Source organism: Desmodus rotundus, chromosome 12, assembly GCF_022682495.2.
Source record: "Desmodus rotundus isolate HL8 chromosome 12, HLdesRot8A.1, whole genome shotgun sequence".
In the NCBI taxonomy this organism is placed as follows: Eukaryota; Metazoa; Chordata; class Mammalia; order Chiroptera; family Phyllostomidae; genus Desmodus; species Desmodus rotundus.
Window position 1 is genome coordinate 28,449,424 of NC_071398.1, and position 16,761 is coordinate 28,466,184.

Below are 16,761 nucleotides of genomic sequence, written 5' to 3' on the forward strand. Positions count from 1 at the left end.
TAAAAAGTTAAAATTAAAACAGAAACAAAAATCAGATTGCATTTCTCCTCGGCTTAGACCCTCGGGGCTCCCGTCGCTCTTTAAATGAGAGCCAGAGTCCTCACAGGGTCCACAGACCCTTCTGAAGTGTGACCCCATTGCCTCCCTTGCTCCTCTGCAGCCACACAGACCCCTTTGCTCTTCCTCAAATACACCAGGCACACCCTTGCCTCACAGCCTTTGCATAGACTGTTCCCTATGCCAAAAACACTGTTCCCCCAGCCCTTCACATAGTTCTTCTGTATCTCAGATATCTCCCCCATCTGCTCTATTAGGGACACTGTACCAGGGCTGGGGTTACAAGTGCCGTCTAGGGGGTGGCAGTCTGGGGAGGTGGAAGTGTAGCCCCTAAGTCGGTGGCACTAGGATGAGGGTGCTAATGAAGGTGGACTGGGGGAGTGCCTAGCTCTGCCTAGGAGAGGAGCTGGGGACAGAATGCAGGGGAGAGAATTGGGGGTGACATTTCAGGCAGGAGAGGGGCATAAGGCATTGTGGAGTGGGCAGGGGGCTCATGGCCATTGACAGTAGCTTGTGAACAGACCCCCATATTGCTTCCACTGAACCCTGAACCAAGCCTCCTCCTGCCCAGGGCATCTTCGCCATCTTGCAGATGGGGAAGCCAAGGCCCAGAGAGGTAGACTCACTCCCCTGAAGGCACACAGCTCACTGATGCGGGGCTGGGATTTAAACCAAGCAAGCCAGTTTCTGCATCTGGTCCCAGCGCCTGCAGGATGCCTGGAGGGGAGAGCTGCAGGTAATGAGCTCAGTGGTACAGACACACGTGGGCACCTTCTGCAGTCCCTCGGGGGGGGGGGGGGGGCGTCATTCGGATTCAAGTAAATCAGCGGGTGTCTCTACAGCGGCTCCCCCATCTGCCCCCCCATCTGCCCTTTCTCCCAGCCTTGCCTCTCTTCTGAGTCAAGCCCCGCTCCCTTCCTCCCACAGACAGCCCTCCAGCCGCACAGGCCTCCCGGCTGCCTCTGGGCCAGGGCTCAGCAAACCGCAGCCTGTAGGCCACATTCTACCCACAGCCTGTGTCCGTGCTGCCCATGAACTAAGACAGGTTTTTATGTTTTTAAATGGTTGCAAAAAAAAAATTAAAGGAAGAACAATGTTTCCTAACACATGAAAATTAGGTGAAATTCAAATTGCTGTGTCCATAAACTTTTATTAGGACAGACACACATGTTTCATGTCCATGTTGGCTAAGGCTGCTTTGGTGCTGCATTGGCAAAGTTGAATCAACAGAGACTGTTTGGTCCACAAAGCTGAAAATACTAGTTGGCCTTTTCAGAAGAAGTTTGCAAACACGCTCCTGCCTCAGGGCCATCGTGCTCGCTGGAACACCCGCCCTCAGCTGCCCACCTCCAGGGCCGGCTCCCTTGTTTCCTTCTGGTCTTTGCACAGAAGTCCCCTTCTCAGTGGGACCAGCCTGTGGGAAGTTCTTACTGTACTCGCCCACCCTCCTCCTTATCCCCTTCTCTTTGTCTTTTTGGTACTTTCTACAGCTGACATGGGAATACACATTTCTTTATTGCCTGTCTCCCCCAACCTGAATGTCAACTCCCTAAGGGCAGGAATTTCTAACTTTTATTTGCTGCTATATCCCTGGCACAGTGCCTAGCACATAATAGGTGCTTAATAGATGTTTATTGAGTGGATGGATGGATGGGTGGGTGGAAGAATGGATGGACAAACAGAGAGAGGCATGAATGGACATTTGGACAGTTGGACAGACAGACACGGTTGGGGAGGGTGGATGCATGGCTGGTGGGGTAGGTGGGTGGGAGGTATGACAAATGTGTGAAAAGCTAGGCTGGGCCAAATCAAGTGGATGCCATGCTGAGGGGCCAAACTTTGGTAAAGGACTGCACTCAGGGGTGGGCAGGCTGAATTTTAGAGCATCACCAGGCCCAGACATGGTTGGGGGTGGAGCGGGCAGGCTGTGTACCCCGAGACTGGTGGGAGGCTCTCTCCCTGGGAAGCGGGGGGAGATCAGTCAGTACAGCAGGCACCATCAGGGGTGGAAGAGGGGAACCCCAGGAGAGTCTGGCAGTGATTGGCCTGAGACCAGTCAGCTCCCACTGCTGGCCTCCAGAAGGTGGCCCTGGAGACTGATGCCAAGGACTTGCGGCCTCCCTGTCTCAGGAGGCTCTCTCCCTCCACCCTGGCTGGGCCTGAGGTGATTCCCCAGCGACACCCACCCGCTCTATTGCGTGGCAGCCATGGGGAGGTATTGTTACCCCTGGAAACACTGAACTCCGTTGCAGGCCCCTACCCTGTCCCAGGATTTTCAAGGGACAATTGACTGCCATATAGACATCCCTTGAGAGAGAGGGGCGAAGGTCATGCCTTCTAGAATGTTCCCTTCAGCCTAAAAAGCAGTAGAAGCTGGACATGCCTGCCTCTGGCCTGCCTGCTACCAAACATCTTGCCAGCCTCCCTGTGGCTCCAGTCTCCTTGGCCAAACCTGCCCAGGCGTATCTCCCAAGGCTCTGAGTGCTATCAGCCGCAAATTCCCACTTGGCAGTATGAATCTCAGAGACGTGGTACCCTACCGGCCCATCCACACAGCGGGCCAAACATCGCAAGCGGCCTACCCTTTCTGTGCTTCAGCTGCCTCATCTATATAATGGGGCCTAACAGACAGACTTCAGGGCTGTCTAAGGCTTAATGGGCCGATGCCTGCAAAGACTGGCCCGGGGCTTGGCATTTAGTAGGTGCTATCCATGCATAGCTGTGACCATTGAAAGCCCCAAGCATTTTGCCCCCAGCCTCCTCCTGCTTTAGGGTCATGACCCTTGCACTCTGGCTTGGAGAGAGCCCCCCCAGTTTCAGCTGAACCCAGAGGTTCTTGGTTCCTGGCTGCCCCAGTGGCTCGAATCAGGACTTTCTGGTTCTCTCCGTGGCAGGTAGGCCTGGGCCTCCCCTCGTTCTTTCTTTAACAGGTGTGTTCACGGGCTTCCTGCGTGTCAGGCCGGTGCTGGGCTGTGCAGATTCTAACCCAGGCATTCTCCTGACCGCCCTGCACCATGGACATGGCTCTCAGCACCCCTTTTGCAGATGAGGAAGCTGAGGCTCAGAGGCATTAAAAAGCATGAGAAAGATCACCCCAACTAGAGCCCAGGCATTCACTCCCACCCAAGTCTGTGCTCTTTTATCAGCCACATAACTGCACCTGTCCCCTTTTTCTCCACCGGCCTTGGCTGACACCCTCCTGAGAGACACCAGTGTCTTCCTCTTGTTCAGACAACCCAGCGGACATGCGCTGTGCCTGCTGGAAGGAGAACCAGGTTGGGTAATCTCTGTCCTCTTAGCCTCCGTTTCTCCATCCATAAAATGGGTTGCTCATACTCTACCACCCCCTACCCTGCCTATCTGATAGAACTATTGCAAAGCTCCAGGAGGTGGTTCTGTGCGCACACTTCTCGGATCATCCAGGTGGACAGTAATGACCATTTCTGCCCCTTGGGCGGCTGCAATGAGTCATCACCTGTGCAGACTTGAAGCCAGAGACAAAGCCTTCTTTTCATTTTTCTGAGTCCTGGCCCCTGTGTTCCGTTAAGCTTCCGTTGTCCTCCAGGCTCCGTGAGCCTGGCCTGTGAGAGGCGGGAACACCTGGGGGGACTCTGGTGGGGATGAGTCTCGTCAACTCAAGCCTGTGATCGCCCCCCGCCCCCCACTGAGCGCTGCAGCCGGAGCGCCCCTAATTGCTGTCACAGATGTGGCAGCCACCAGCCTCTCTAGCATGATCTGCTGTGTCGCACAAGCTTAATTAGTCCCTGATTACTCATTTACTGGGTGCTGTGTGTATTCCATATCTAATAACTTCCCAATTATGCCTGGTCTGCGCCGAACATTTAATAACCCTTAGTTGTCTGCTTATCAGGGACTCTGCATTCGGCAGCTCCATCTTCCCCTGACCCAGAGCCTTGTAAGTCCCTTTATTGCAGTATTTGGAGTTCTCTGCTTGCCATTACCGAGCTGTTACAAGAAATTAAGGGGCGTAAAATACTGGTTTTTGGCTGCTGACACACTAGTGTACAGCGCAGAACAGGAAATCCCACCCGAGCTTGTCGAATACATTGTCCGTGTGGGTGGGCTCTGGGGGGGGCCAGGAAAGGGGGAAGAGGGGCCCTCGTGGCAGGAATGGCCTGTGGCCCCCATTTCCTTTCCAGGCAGAGGGCACCAGTCCTGTAACCTGTGTGTCCCTGGCAGGTGGCAGAGGTCCCTGGCCAGCCCAGGAGGTGCCCCTCACTGTATCCACCCTGCCTTCCAGCCAAGACATGCAGCCGGCCATTGATGTCTGGGAGGGAGGCAGCCTTTCTCCCTGAACTTGGCTTCCTGCCTGTGCATGATTTTTCTTCGGGGGAAAAGGAAGGTGATGCCGCATTCTTTTGTGCACTTGGGGTGCTGGCCTTTCTTCTTCTGTCTCTCGTGGTCTGTTCTCTGCCACATCCTCACTGTGGGTCTAGGCATTTCATAGAGGACAAAACACTGGCCTGGATCTTTGGCTCTGACTTTGACCCACTGGGTGACCTGGGACAGCTGACTTGACTTCTCTGTGCCTCAGTTTCCTCCTCTACAAAGTGGCAGTGAAGGTAGGGTTGTTGCGAGGATTAAATGGACTGCTGAGTCCGGTGCTCAGTGGGCCCCTGGCACGTGGTGGGTGCCCAGTGCATCTAGGGTAGGCATTACTGGCCCATTTCCCAGAGGCACACGCCGAGTGAGGTCAGGACAGCCATGACTTGCCTCTTATCCCTGGTTATGCCAGAGGCAACTCAGGTCTCAGTCCCAGGTCTGCTCGGCTCAAGAAGGGCACGGCCAGCTCCCTGGAGTGCATGTTGAGCTTACTTGGAAAAAAAGAATTTAGGATGATCGGGAAAAATAGGGGAGCACACACCGCAGATCCGGTCACCCTGACTTCAGGGACCCCTGGGCTGCCTTGGGGCTTCAGGCCAGCAGCTGGCAAGGAGCCTAGAAGGTGGCGCTGCCTGCTGGGGTGGAAACTGCCCAAGGCCAAGGCCATGGAGACTTCCCCAACACGTTCCCTGTCAGGCCTTCCGGGCCCGCCACTGTGACACTTTGACCCTTGCTCCTAATGCTCATGCTGTCAGGTCATGTGATCCGCTGCTGCTTCTGGAGCACCTACTATGTGCCAGGTGCTTTAACAGAAATAACTCATCTAGTTCCTTCCACCATCCGTCTGGGAGGCAGGCAGTCACTGTGTTATTGATCATTCCCATTTTGTGAAAGGGGAAACTGAGGCTGTGAGACATTAAGTCACTTTGCTAAGATCTCCCAGCTAGGGGATGTGACCAGGACCCAGTGCCCAGCCCCACCTTTCTGCAAGGAGGCTGAGAAATGGAGCCTGGCTGGGTACCCAGGAGGGGGAGAGAAACAGGCCCGGATAGCAGCCTCCTGACCCTGATGGAGAGAGAAATCCTGAGCCTTCCATCCAGCGGCCTCTGGGCTGCCATGGGCCCCCAAACGGAAACTTTCCTTGTTTTTAAAAATACAGCGTCCAGCATGAATAACGCCCCTTTTTTATTACAAAATCATAAGCATGTAATTCTATAACATAACAATATCACAGTCAAGCACACCACGTGACACTTTAGGTGAAATGTTCAGATTAAAACTAAATTATTACACCCATATTATTACCCTACCAACCACACTGAAGCAGGCGTTACTTCTGCCGGACCCTGTATGTGGTTTACACATTACACACGGAGGAGCCTGGGAGAGTGGTGCTGAGTGAAAGAAGCCAGACACAACGGGCTACATGTTACAGGATTCCGTGTGTATGAACTGCCCAGACGGGCAGTCAGAGACAGAAAGGAGATTGTGGACGCCAGGGCTGGGGACAGGAACGGAGAGTGACTGCCAGTGGGTGTGAGGCTCCTTCTTGGGCTGATGCAAGTGTTGCAACACGGATTCTGGAAATGGTTCCACAACCCCACGAATATATCAAAAGCCATTGAATTGTACACTTTAAATGAGTGGATTGCGTGGCATGTGGATTGTATCTCAATAAAACTTTTTTAAAAACAGTAGAGCAGAGGCCCTCTGCTGTGGGGATCCCCTGAACTAATTCAGTTAATAAAATCAAACTGCACTGAAAACACGCGGGGGCCCCTCCAGAGCAGGGTGCGGTGCGTGCCTTCTCTCCCACTCCACCCCACCCCCGAATCTACCTTGAGTTGGTGCTCAGAGACCACTTGTTCCCTGGATAAAGTGTAAGACCTCGAGAGCTCATCAGGGTATCCAGTGAGGGGCTGCAGTCAGTCCTCTTTCATGGTAAAGAACCCTGGAATCCCCACCCCCAGCCATCTGGCCTTTCCCATAACTGACTAATACTTTGAATGCAGTGGCCCCAGTCCAGAGATAGTGTAAAGGGAGCAATAGCACTTACCCCGCTCACTCTGTGGGCCCCGTGAGCTCCGAGATCCTGCTGCTTTCAGAGGGGCAGGACATTTTTCCCAGGCCTGGTCCTAACAGAACTTTAAATTAAGGCTGACCCGGAGCCTGGAACTCGTGGCTCTGGTAGAAAGAAGGCACAATGAATGTGTTGGTTCAACGGCCTGCTTTTTATTAGCAAGAATCGTGAATTCGGCTTTGAAAGGTGAAGAAAGGAGGTCTCTGCCTCCACCTAAGATGAGGCCAGCGCGAGAGAACCCATGCTCACGGCACCACGCGTGTCTGGCAGCCTTGCCCACCCATTAATACCGACGGGCGGGAGAGCTAGACCGGAGGAGGGACTGGCATGGGTCCCCTCCTGTGTCTGGCATATGGCTTGGCTCGCCATGTGCTAGGGAACATTTGGAGCTGGGCACATACTATTCTAGAGCTTTCCCGGTTGTATCAGTTACCTACTTCTGCGTAACAAACAACTACCAATTTAGCAGCCTGCAATGCATTTGTCATCACACGGCCCCGCTGGGTCCTCTGCGCAGTCCCTCACAGGCTGCACGTCGAGGTGTCCGCCAGGCTGACTCACACCTGCTTGACTGGGGAAGGACCCACCTGCAAAATCATCATGGTTGTTGGCAGGATTTGCTCGTCTGAATGACTGAGGGCTCTGTGAGCAGTCAAGTTTCTGCGTGGTCACACGCTTTTGGTTCTCTTGCATATCTACCTGGAAGTGGAATTGTGGGGTTCCTTTGGCCACTCTGTCTTTGACCTTTTGAAGGACTTCCAGGCCATTTCACACCATTTTACAACCCTGCCAACAGCATAGGAGGGGTCACACCACGCTCTAACATGTTTTTGATCAGTTGCCAACACTCACTAATCATGAGAATGCAGCTTTTAAAAATGGATCCCAGTTGTCTCTTGAAAAATCAGACCTGGCAAGATAGGGCTTGAGTCCCTCTAAACAGCCCCCAGTGGTGCTGAGGGGGGTTGCCCTGCATTTTCTCCCTCCCAGCGCCTGGCTTATGGTTTACCCTATTGGCCCCTGCAGGAGCGTGTGTTTGAATATCTCGTCTCTCCTATCCCCTCTCCCTTTCAAATGCTGTTCCCGTTGAAGGCCTAGTTCAGATTCAGCCTTCTCCAGGAAGTCTTCCTGGATTCTCGTAGCTCTTACGGAGTTCTTTCATTCTCAAACGCCTATAGATGACAAGGGGTGCTTGTCATCTGCACCCCTTCTTGCCCAATGGTATTCTCTGTTTCCATCTGCTGTTCTCTAATTAAAAGCTGTGCACCTCCCGCCCCTGATTGCTTTGTAACAGCCAAGTTTTCTCCCAACTGCTTGGGTTCAAATCTCAGTAGTCCCTGGAGCTGGCTGGTTGGGTCGTCCTATGACTAATGGGGAACATAGCAGCCCTGCGCCTGGCGGTTTTCTGAAATGATTAGGGCACAGTTGCAAGAGCAGTTGAAACCTGCCAGGGTGGAATCTGTATGGGGGGTTTCCAGGGTCCCTGCCATGCTGATCCCCGCCCCCCTGCAACCCCCGGGTCCTGAGCAAGCCAGTGAGTGAATGAATGACGTGTGCCGGGCCAAGGTGCCGCCTCCTCCTGGCTCCAGCCTAAGCCGCCAGCACGCCTGTGGGATTTGCGGGGGCTGTGGTCTGGGCTGCGTCACCATATGGATCCCATAATTTAAAGCGTTCCCGGAAACAAACGGTAAATTTATCCGTCTCTCACACGTAGGGCTGGTGGAGCCTGTGCTCACCCGAGGAATTCTGAGCCATCCGTCTCTCCTAGAAGCTTTGGTTTTATAGCACTAATCCCGGGAAAAAAACTGGATCAACATGAAGTTGCTTTTCTACAGCCACACTGGCCCTGGAGCTCATAATCAGGAAGTGGGGGTGGCCAGTCCCCGGGCCGGGCCCCCAGGTAGCTGCAATTGGTTGTGCGTGCCCTGGAACCCACGCAGGGGCTCAGCTGCCTCCTCCTGCCCAGGATCTGAGGTGGGAGGGGAGAGCCCGGAGTCCGAAGCCCTGCTGATCTGGGCTCACCCCGTCTTGGTGTCCTCCAGGCTTCTACCACCCCTCTCTGAGCCTCAGTTTCCCCAGATGTAAAAAAGGGATGGAGCAATCAAGATAATCAGAGTTGACAAGACAGAAAGTAGAACAGTGGTTGCCAGGGGCTGAGGGAGGGAAATAAGGAGTTAGTGTTTGATAGGGACCGAGTTTCCATTTGCAATAAAGAGAGAGTTCTGGAGATGGATGGTGGTGATGGTCACACAACACTGTGAATGGACTTAATGCCGCTGAAAAATGGTCAAGAGGGTATATTTCATGTTATGTGTATTTCACCACAATTTAAGAAATACAAAGAAGTGGGGGGCTGTGGGGGTCACGATGGCTACCCTGCCGGGTGAACGGAAAAGTGGCTCGGGTTACCTTTACAACTAACGAGTGGGTGGTCATTGCCAGCCTTTGTGACAGCTGAGCGGCCCGGGTGGGGATGGGGCCCCGAGACCCACCTGGTGTTCCTGGGCAGGGTTTGCTGGGAGAAGAAGAGACTACACTGGCTTTTCTGGGCACCAGTTCTCCACCGCCCGCCACCAGCCAAGCTGAGTCACTGGACACAAAGGCCAGGCCATCGTAGGGGAGGAAGGTGTCTAGAGACCTCTAGGCACCTCTCGGCAGGTGTGGCCAAGACTCACCATGTCTACCTTCCTGTCATTCCAGGTCACCTCTGCATCTCTCGAGGCACCGACAGCCATCCACCCACCTGCCCGGGAGCCTGAGCCCTGGCGGGGTACCACAGCAGAGAGCCTGCTCAGAGGCCCCAAGACCACCCAGGAGCTAGGGCCAGCCCGGTGCCAGCAGAGCAGCCAGGACGGGGCCAGACCAGACCTCACGGGCACAGGTAGATGCCGCTTTTGTATCTCTAGGAACTGGAGTGGATCATGCCACCCCTGGCAGGAAGGGGGGCCCCAAAGCCAGTCCGGGCTCAAAGTTCCACCCCACAAGTGCCACTTTTGGAGTGACAGCCTGGAGGCGGAGTCTCCTATACTTGAGTTTGGATTTTTTTTTAACGTTCCTCAGGGATTAATCCAAGCAGTGGTTTCAATCAGAATCTAAGCTTCTGGACACCCACCCATCCTTGATTCTCAGACCACCTTTGCTTGTTGTACCATATTTATTTATCATCACGTTCTATTGTACGCACTCACTTATTTTAAAAATTCATGTAATGGATACCCATGAGCCCTTTACCCAACCCGGGCAGTCCTGCCCTGCCCCCAAACGGAGGCGCCACCTTGCATTTGCCTTTTCCCTAGCACCTGTGTCTGCGTAAACATCCTGTGGCCCCTCTTTCCTGGTGGCCTGGACTCCGGGTCCTGGGGCGGGCCCGGCGCAGCGGGGTGCGTCGGTGTTCTCTCCACAGCGAGTTCTTTTCCACGGCCGTGAGCTGTTCCTTTGTTGTGCTGCTCGCCGCCAGGTGCTCTCTCGCTGGTGGCACGGGGGTCATTTCTGGGCTTTTCGGTTGCGAATGCACCACGTCCTGGCGCACGTCTCTCACGGGTGTTAACCTCAGCTGGGCCAGAGGGGAGAAGGGCATTTGGCTTAAGGAAGATAATGCCACTGGTTTCCAGTGTGGGCACTTCACTCCCACCCCGCCAGCCACGGAGACCCCGTCTGCCCATCTCGGCACCATTGGCCATCCTCAGTTTCCCAGGGACAGAGGTGGGCTCCCTGCTTGGCTGGCGGGCCTGTGAGTGTGGGTCCCGAGGCACTGACTGTGGGGCCTGTGGACCCTGGGCTGGGCGCAGTGAGTGGGTCCCAGGTCGGGCCCTTTAGCTGGACTTTGGCATGTGGCGGACACCTGTGCTCTTGCCCAGGAGGGTCCCTGGGGTCATATTTCTGTCAGCGAGACCCCTCCAAGTGGGTTCCTGTGTGTTCCCTACTTGTTACTGCCCCCTGAGAGGACTGTGTCCCGAGCCCCCCAGCCTGCCTGTCTCTGGTGGGGGCCCATGGTGTGGGCAGCTGGCTGAAAGCTCTGCTTGTTTGAGAGATGGGCCAGAGTTGGGAGGAGACGGGCTAGCTGGTGGGGGGAGGGGAGCATGGAGGTGGCCGGCTAGCCCTGTGCTCCTGTCGGGACTTCCGTCTGGGACACCCGCCTCCAGGGCTGCCCCAGTACTCACTGTGTGATGTGCACTCGGCAAGGGACGGGCCTGGGCCTCAGGCCAGGGGCACACCCTGCTGACCAGGAGCTCATGGGCAGATGGGGATGGGGTGGTCAGGCAGCAAAGGGGGCGCTGTGGGTGGTGGGCAGGGATGCTTTTCAGAGAATCCTTCCCCTTGGCTCCCCAGCACACTCAGAGCTTTGGACAAGTGTCTACTCCCATTCAGCCTCAGTTTCCTTATCTGAGAAATGGGAATGAAGGCTAACACCAGTGTCTGGCCCACAGGGCAGGTGTGAGAATTAAATCAACCAGGACATGAAGAGCATTCAGCGCAGGTCCTGGCGCCCTGAGTGCCCAGAAGTGCTGGCTGGTGTTAGCACTGTTATTTATAATTTCTAGTTACCAGCTGGCACCCCCTCCAGGCAGCATGGAACATCCCCGAGGCTGTTACCCTGACCTGCCTTCTCCACCCCAGGTGCCCCTCAGCTCTGTGAAATATCCTGCAAAACCACGACCCTCAGGGACTCTACCCACCCCGTCCTGGGCTGGTACACACGAGGCCGAGCCCCCTGCCCTGGGGCAGGGCCGGGGCCCAAGGCGCACGTCTGCCAGCTGCTCCCCATCAGGCCACAGCCCTGCCCGGAGTGGGGTGGGATGCAGCTTCACAGCCAGAGACCCGCCAGGAGCCCCATCCCGCTGTCAGACCCCTCCCAGGGAGGCGGCTGCTGCTCGGAAACATGACAGTGACTAATGGTTTATTACACACCTGCCACCTCTCATCCAGTGGGCAGGCACAGCCCCCTGGGCCAGCGATGTGCCGCCAGCTGGACGGCGGGGCGGGTCCAGGGGTGAGCACATTCAGACATGTGGATACACACAAACACAGGGACACACAGGGATGGACCCAGCAAATGCACCGCACACAAGCCCACACAAGCACGCAGATACACACATACACACATGTGCATCAGGACTCTCTTACACACACACACACACACACACACACACAACCCTGTCGCCTTCTCTCTCCAGAGCTCTCAACCCCTCTCAGTCTTCCCCACTGTTCCTTTTCCACCCTTCGCTGATGGATTCCACCCCAGGGCCGGGCCTGTTCGAGAAGGGCAGGGGCTGTGGGAAGGTCAGGAGATGCCTATTGCCTTGGGGCGTAACTGCCCATTGCAGTCCATTTCTGACCCCCAGCCCCGCATAAATGTCTGATGCGTGGGGACGGCGGTGTTTGCCATGGAAAAGAAGCTGTCATACCAGGAACCCTTGTTCTGGGCCTGGTGGCTGGGTCGAGTGCCCCCAGGGACACACACATTCCAACTTGCAAAGCCGAGACTGTGTAGTTCTCCAGCACAGCTTTCAGAGTGCCCACCTGGGGTGTGGTCATTTGCTGGCTGCAGGAGTGTCGCTTCAGGGCTGCGGAGGAACTGGCAGGCAAGGCACGAACCTTGGACTCACCACAGGTCTCCAGCTGGTGGGAGAAGGGTGCAACCAAAATCGTGCCGTGAGGCATCCTTCCCTCGAGGACGGCAAGCCCCCAGCTCAGCTCTTTCCAATATCCTTAAGCCTTTGGTCAAAGGAAGATCCATTTCTCATGTGTCACTTGCATGCGGTATAAAATCCAGCGAGAGGACACTCCTAATTCATCACCAACGGATGGGAACAGGCATTCCTGAACAATTGTCTTTGTGCTGTCACAGCCTCCTTGGGAAGAAGCAGCAGCCTCTGGGGATAAGCAAGGACGTGGCTTGCTGTCAGAGACCAGGTTCAGGTGGCTGAGTCTCAGCACTGCCCACTCCCAGCCACGGAACTTTTGCAAGGTTCAGGAAATTCCCAAAGCTTAGCTGCTCCGAGCAGGCGTGGTATGAGCGAAACCTCCCTTGTAGCATAGCGTCGGTGACAGGGACGAGGACACCACGGAGGCGGCTGTGCGGTTGCACACGCACAACTCCAGGGGCTGCCGTTCTTGTCGTGGTCTCTGTAAATGTGCTCCCCACATGGCCCTCAGGGCTGCAGGCTGTGTAGCTGAGTGGTGGCCCTGTAGTTGTGCCACATGGGCCCTGGATGCCCTTTCTGAGCAACACAATGCCTTCTGAAGTGGTTCACAATATCTTTATTAACTGAGCTAGCAGAAGCCGCCAACGGCCCCCTGGGACTGGGTTGGGTCACAGCAAACTAGGCCGAGGTTGAGTCTCCAGTTACAGCCATGTTCCTGGGGCCTGCCTGGAAGTTGAATGTCTATAGGAGCGACAGCCTACTTCATTCTCCTCCTCCTTTCCTCTCTGGCCATGTGTTTAAGGGTGTGTTTTGTGGGTGTAGTTAGAGTGTGGACATCTTCAAGCGTGCAGATCCAGACTCATACTCCTTGAGTTCAAATCCTGCCTCTGCTCCTCCCGAGCTTTTGTTATTAGGCAGACAGCCTCTGTGCACCCCGGTTCCCCCCGGGTTGTGAGGATCCAAGAGCTGATCCGCATGCAGTGCTCAGCACAGGGCCTGGCACATGGGAACAGCCAAGGGTGTGAGCTGGTGACCACTGGAAGTCCTGGCCTCACCAAGGCTTTTGTGTCTTTGTTGGGCAAACAGGCTCCCAGCTGGCCAGGGCTGGGCTCCTTGGCCAGGAAGGCAGGGCCTCCACTTGGGTACTTGGCTGGGGCCCCGAGAAGTCCTTGGCAGGCCTCGCTTGGAGCGGGTACTGGTGCTGAGTGCTTGGGTGAAGGCGTTGGAGGATTTCTGTCCTCGCTGCCAGGCAGCAGCTGCTTGGAGGGCACAGGCGGCCGGGTTTGGCTGCAGCTTCTCTAGCCCTGCGGGCAAGCCCCCCTTTTCCCAGCTTTAATGGGGAGGTGCCTCATGCAGCATGAGTGCCTCCCTTCTCCCTTCATCCCTCTCTCTCCCCTTGTGCGTCTCCAGCTGAACTGGGATCCAAAGTCAGTGTTCTTTCCAGCTGGCGCTGTGTTTATCTTCTTGGGAACTTCTTGTGACACTGGGGAGCTCAGAGCTTGCAAGTCAGGGCAGGAGGTTTGGGAGGCCTAAGCAGCCAGAGAGGCTCCTGTAAGTCCATCTCTCCCCAGAAACCTCTTCGGATGTTTAGCGGGACTTATAGTGCTGGGCCGCGAAGACCCTCCCCGCACTCCCTGTTCGTTACTGCCCTTGCCTACCCCAGTCTGGTTCCTTTCAGCGGGTCCCCCGGGCTAGTGTGTGACTTTGTGCGTCTGTCTGACTGATTCAGATTTCCATAAAATAGAAAAGAATTTAACTTGGGCAACTTAATAAACCAATAAACGGAGCACTGATTTAAACGTGGTTCCTGATGGCATAAAGATAAAAGCAGCTCTTTATCCCCGCAAAATTGCTGTTAAAAGGGTCTGTTTGCCCTGCAGTCTATAATTTCTTTCCCACTAAGTTTGTGGTCAGGATTTCAGGTGGAGAAGAAGAGGTCAGCTGAGCTGCAGACAGGACTGTTCCGGGGCTCAGAGAAGGGTGCCGGAGGCCTGTACGCAGGCACAGACCACCCTCCAAGGGCACTGGGCTTGCGGCCCAGCTGTCTGTCCCTTAGCCGTGATCTGCCCACTGACCTGCTTTCCCCTTGACAGGGCTGCAGCTGATAAGCTGGCCCTCGGGGGCCTAGCCTATCACAGTTTGGCACCATATGAGTTTAACTGGCTTGCAGAGCGTCCTTTGCGATACTGTCACTATGCCCACACCAACTTTCACCCATGACCTTCTAATTGAGAGCTGAAACCATTTGAAAACTGGGCATCTCTCCCAGCGCCTTTTGCTTATAGATACCGTGGTTCTGATCCGGCGTAGTTGTGATTGCCCGTTCACACTGTCTTCTTCATCTCTGTACTGCCATTCATGTGTGCCTTTGCTCACAGATGTCCACTGCGCGCCCATAGTGTGCCAAAGACTGTGTTAGACACTGCGCGGGGCACGTCGGTGCACAAGCCAGACACAAAATCCCGCCTCCGAGAACTTTCATTTAAGAGAAAGGCAAATAACTCAGAATAAGCGAGTTAGTGTGTGACAGCAGGTGGTGACGAGTGCCATGAAGAAAGTAGGGCAGGAGACATGGATACGTGATGGCTATGACTTTAGACTGGGTGGGCACTGAAGGCCTTGCTGAGGAGGTGGCCCTGGGCAGAGAGTTCCAGGCCAAGGGACAAGCAAGCGCAAAGGCCCTGAGGCAGCCCATGCTCAGCACACTGGCCATCTCCATGAAGGGAGGGACCATGTCTTACTGTCCTCTTCGTCTCTCCGTTGCTGGCACAGTGCGCATAATAGCTGCTCCGGAGATGCCCGTTGAGTGAGTGTGTGTCTCCCAGTCAGCTGTTAACAGGGGACAGGATGGCCCGGGACGTAAAGAGGAAATACGATTCTTACGAGCGAAGAGGGCGTGTGTCTTCCTGAAGTTCCTGGGCCACACAGGCTGACGTTCCAAGCAGGCCCTTACTCCATTTCAGAACCTTTCCTTCCTCTCCAGGGCCGTGCTCTAAAGTACAAAATTCTAGCGACTGCAGGCTGCCTGCTTTCCCCTAAGGTTTCTGTGTGACCGTATTAGGGTCAAGGACACTTCAAGGTCTACTGTGAATGCCTGGTCCTTCCCCTCACCCTGGGGAGGGTCTGTGAGATCCCTGGATCACACACAGAGAGAAGAGCATTTGTGGAGCAACTGCTGGATGTCAGGTGCTGTGAGTCTGGGAACCACTTTTTTCTTAGTTATATTTGTTTCCTGAGGCTGTAACAAACCACCATGAAGCTGGTGGCTTAAAGCTACACAAGTGCATTACCTTACGGTCTGGAGGCCAGAGGTCTCACGGGGGTCTCACTCGGCTGAACTCAAGGTGCGGGAGGCCCCAGGGGAGAATCCTTTTCCTTCCTTCTGTGTCTTCCAGAGGCACCTGCGTTCTGTGGCTCCTGGCCCCACATCACTCCAGCCTTTTGTCACCATGCTTCGTGCACCCCGCCTGCCTCCTGCTTAGAAGGACCCTTGGGATTGCACTGGACCCACCCAGATAGCCCAGAATAACTTCCCGTCTCAATGCGCGTAACTTAGCCACAGCTGCGACGTCCCTTTGCCATATAAAATGACACACTCACAGGTTACAGGCATTAGGATGTGCATGTCTTGTGAGGCCACTATTTGACCAGCCCAACGAGTCATCCGCTGGGCTGAGGTGGCTGTGCAGCCTGTGGGCGCAGGGCCTGTGCTCGCGACACAAAAACAGGCAGGCCGGTGAGGACTGTGCTGGGAAACAGGCGCTTACTAAGTGCCGGCTCTGAAGCAGCCACAGTTGCAGGCTCTTTGCCAGGACTGACCCTAAAGCCTCATGGCCATGTGGCCAGGAAAGACCTGCTTTAACCCTGGTCAGCCCCCGCAGGTGCACTCCGGGCCACTCTGGGTCAGCTGCCTCCTGTGCATGTGGGGATGATGACAGAACCGTCTTCGCAGGGTTGCGGCTGCGAGGATGGCCTCAGTTACTAACCAACGTGTTTAGAACCCTGGCTGGGGTTGTCCTAGGAGGAGCTGGATTCTCACCCACCCCAGGAGGCCCCAGGTGCAGTTTTGCATTTGCCCAGCAGGTGGTGCAACAAAGCACTGGGAACCAGTCCAAAGCCACTGAGGTAGGGACAGTCCCTATCCCAGTGCCCTTGCCTGCTGCTGCCCACCCTGGCTGTGGGGGAGGGGATTCACCCCAGAGATCCAGATAAGGCTCTCCCCTAGCCTTCTATCACCTTCTACTGCTCAGGAAGCAGCCTACAGTTCCCCTGCGGGAACACTGCACACCCAGCCTGCACCAGTAGGCCACTGAGCTGCATTGCCCACCCCCAGGGAGTGCCCAGTCCTTCTGGCCCCAAGTATGCTCAGATGGGCTGTCACAAGGGGCAGAATGGCGGAGAAAGTGCAGTGCAGCTGGGAGGGCTCCCGGGGGACAGGCAGCACTGGCATTGGGGCCCTGGACGCTTGGAGGCAGAGAGGAGGCCTCTCAGGGAGGAGACCCAAGAGCTAAGACCCCAGAGACAGTAGGCCTCTTCCCTCCCTTACTTTCCTTCCTTCCCCTCTCCAAATCTCCCACGGGAGCTCCTCTGTAGGGCAGCAGACCCCACAGATCCGGGGCAGGCATTCCCTGGAAT

The 16,761-nt window shown here is 55.5% G+C and overlaps 1 protein-coding gene across 2 annotated transcripts in view; it reads left to right on the forward strand.

Annotated features, from left to right (window-relative positions):
* GSE1 (Gse1 coiled-coil protein) overlaps window positions 1-16,761 on the forward strand; it is a 411,107-nt gene that overhangs the window by 142,121 nt on the left and 252,225 nt on the right. For both annotated transcript variants that reach the window (XM_045191705.3, XM_045191706.3), the window contains exon 2: window positions 9,182-9,362. In XM_045191705.3, coding sequence (XP_045047640.2) covers window positions 9,182-9,362 — 181 coding nt within the window. The remainder of the gene's footprint in view (window positions 1-9,181; window positions 9,363-16,761) is intronic.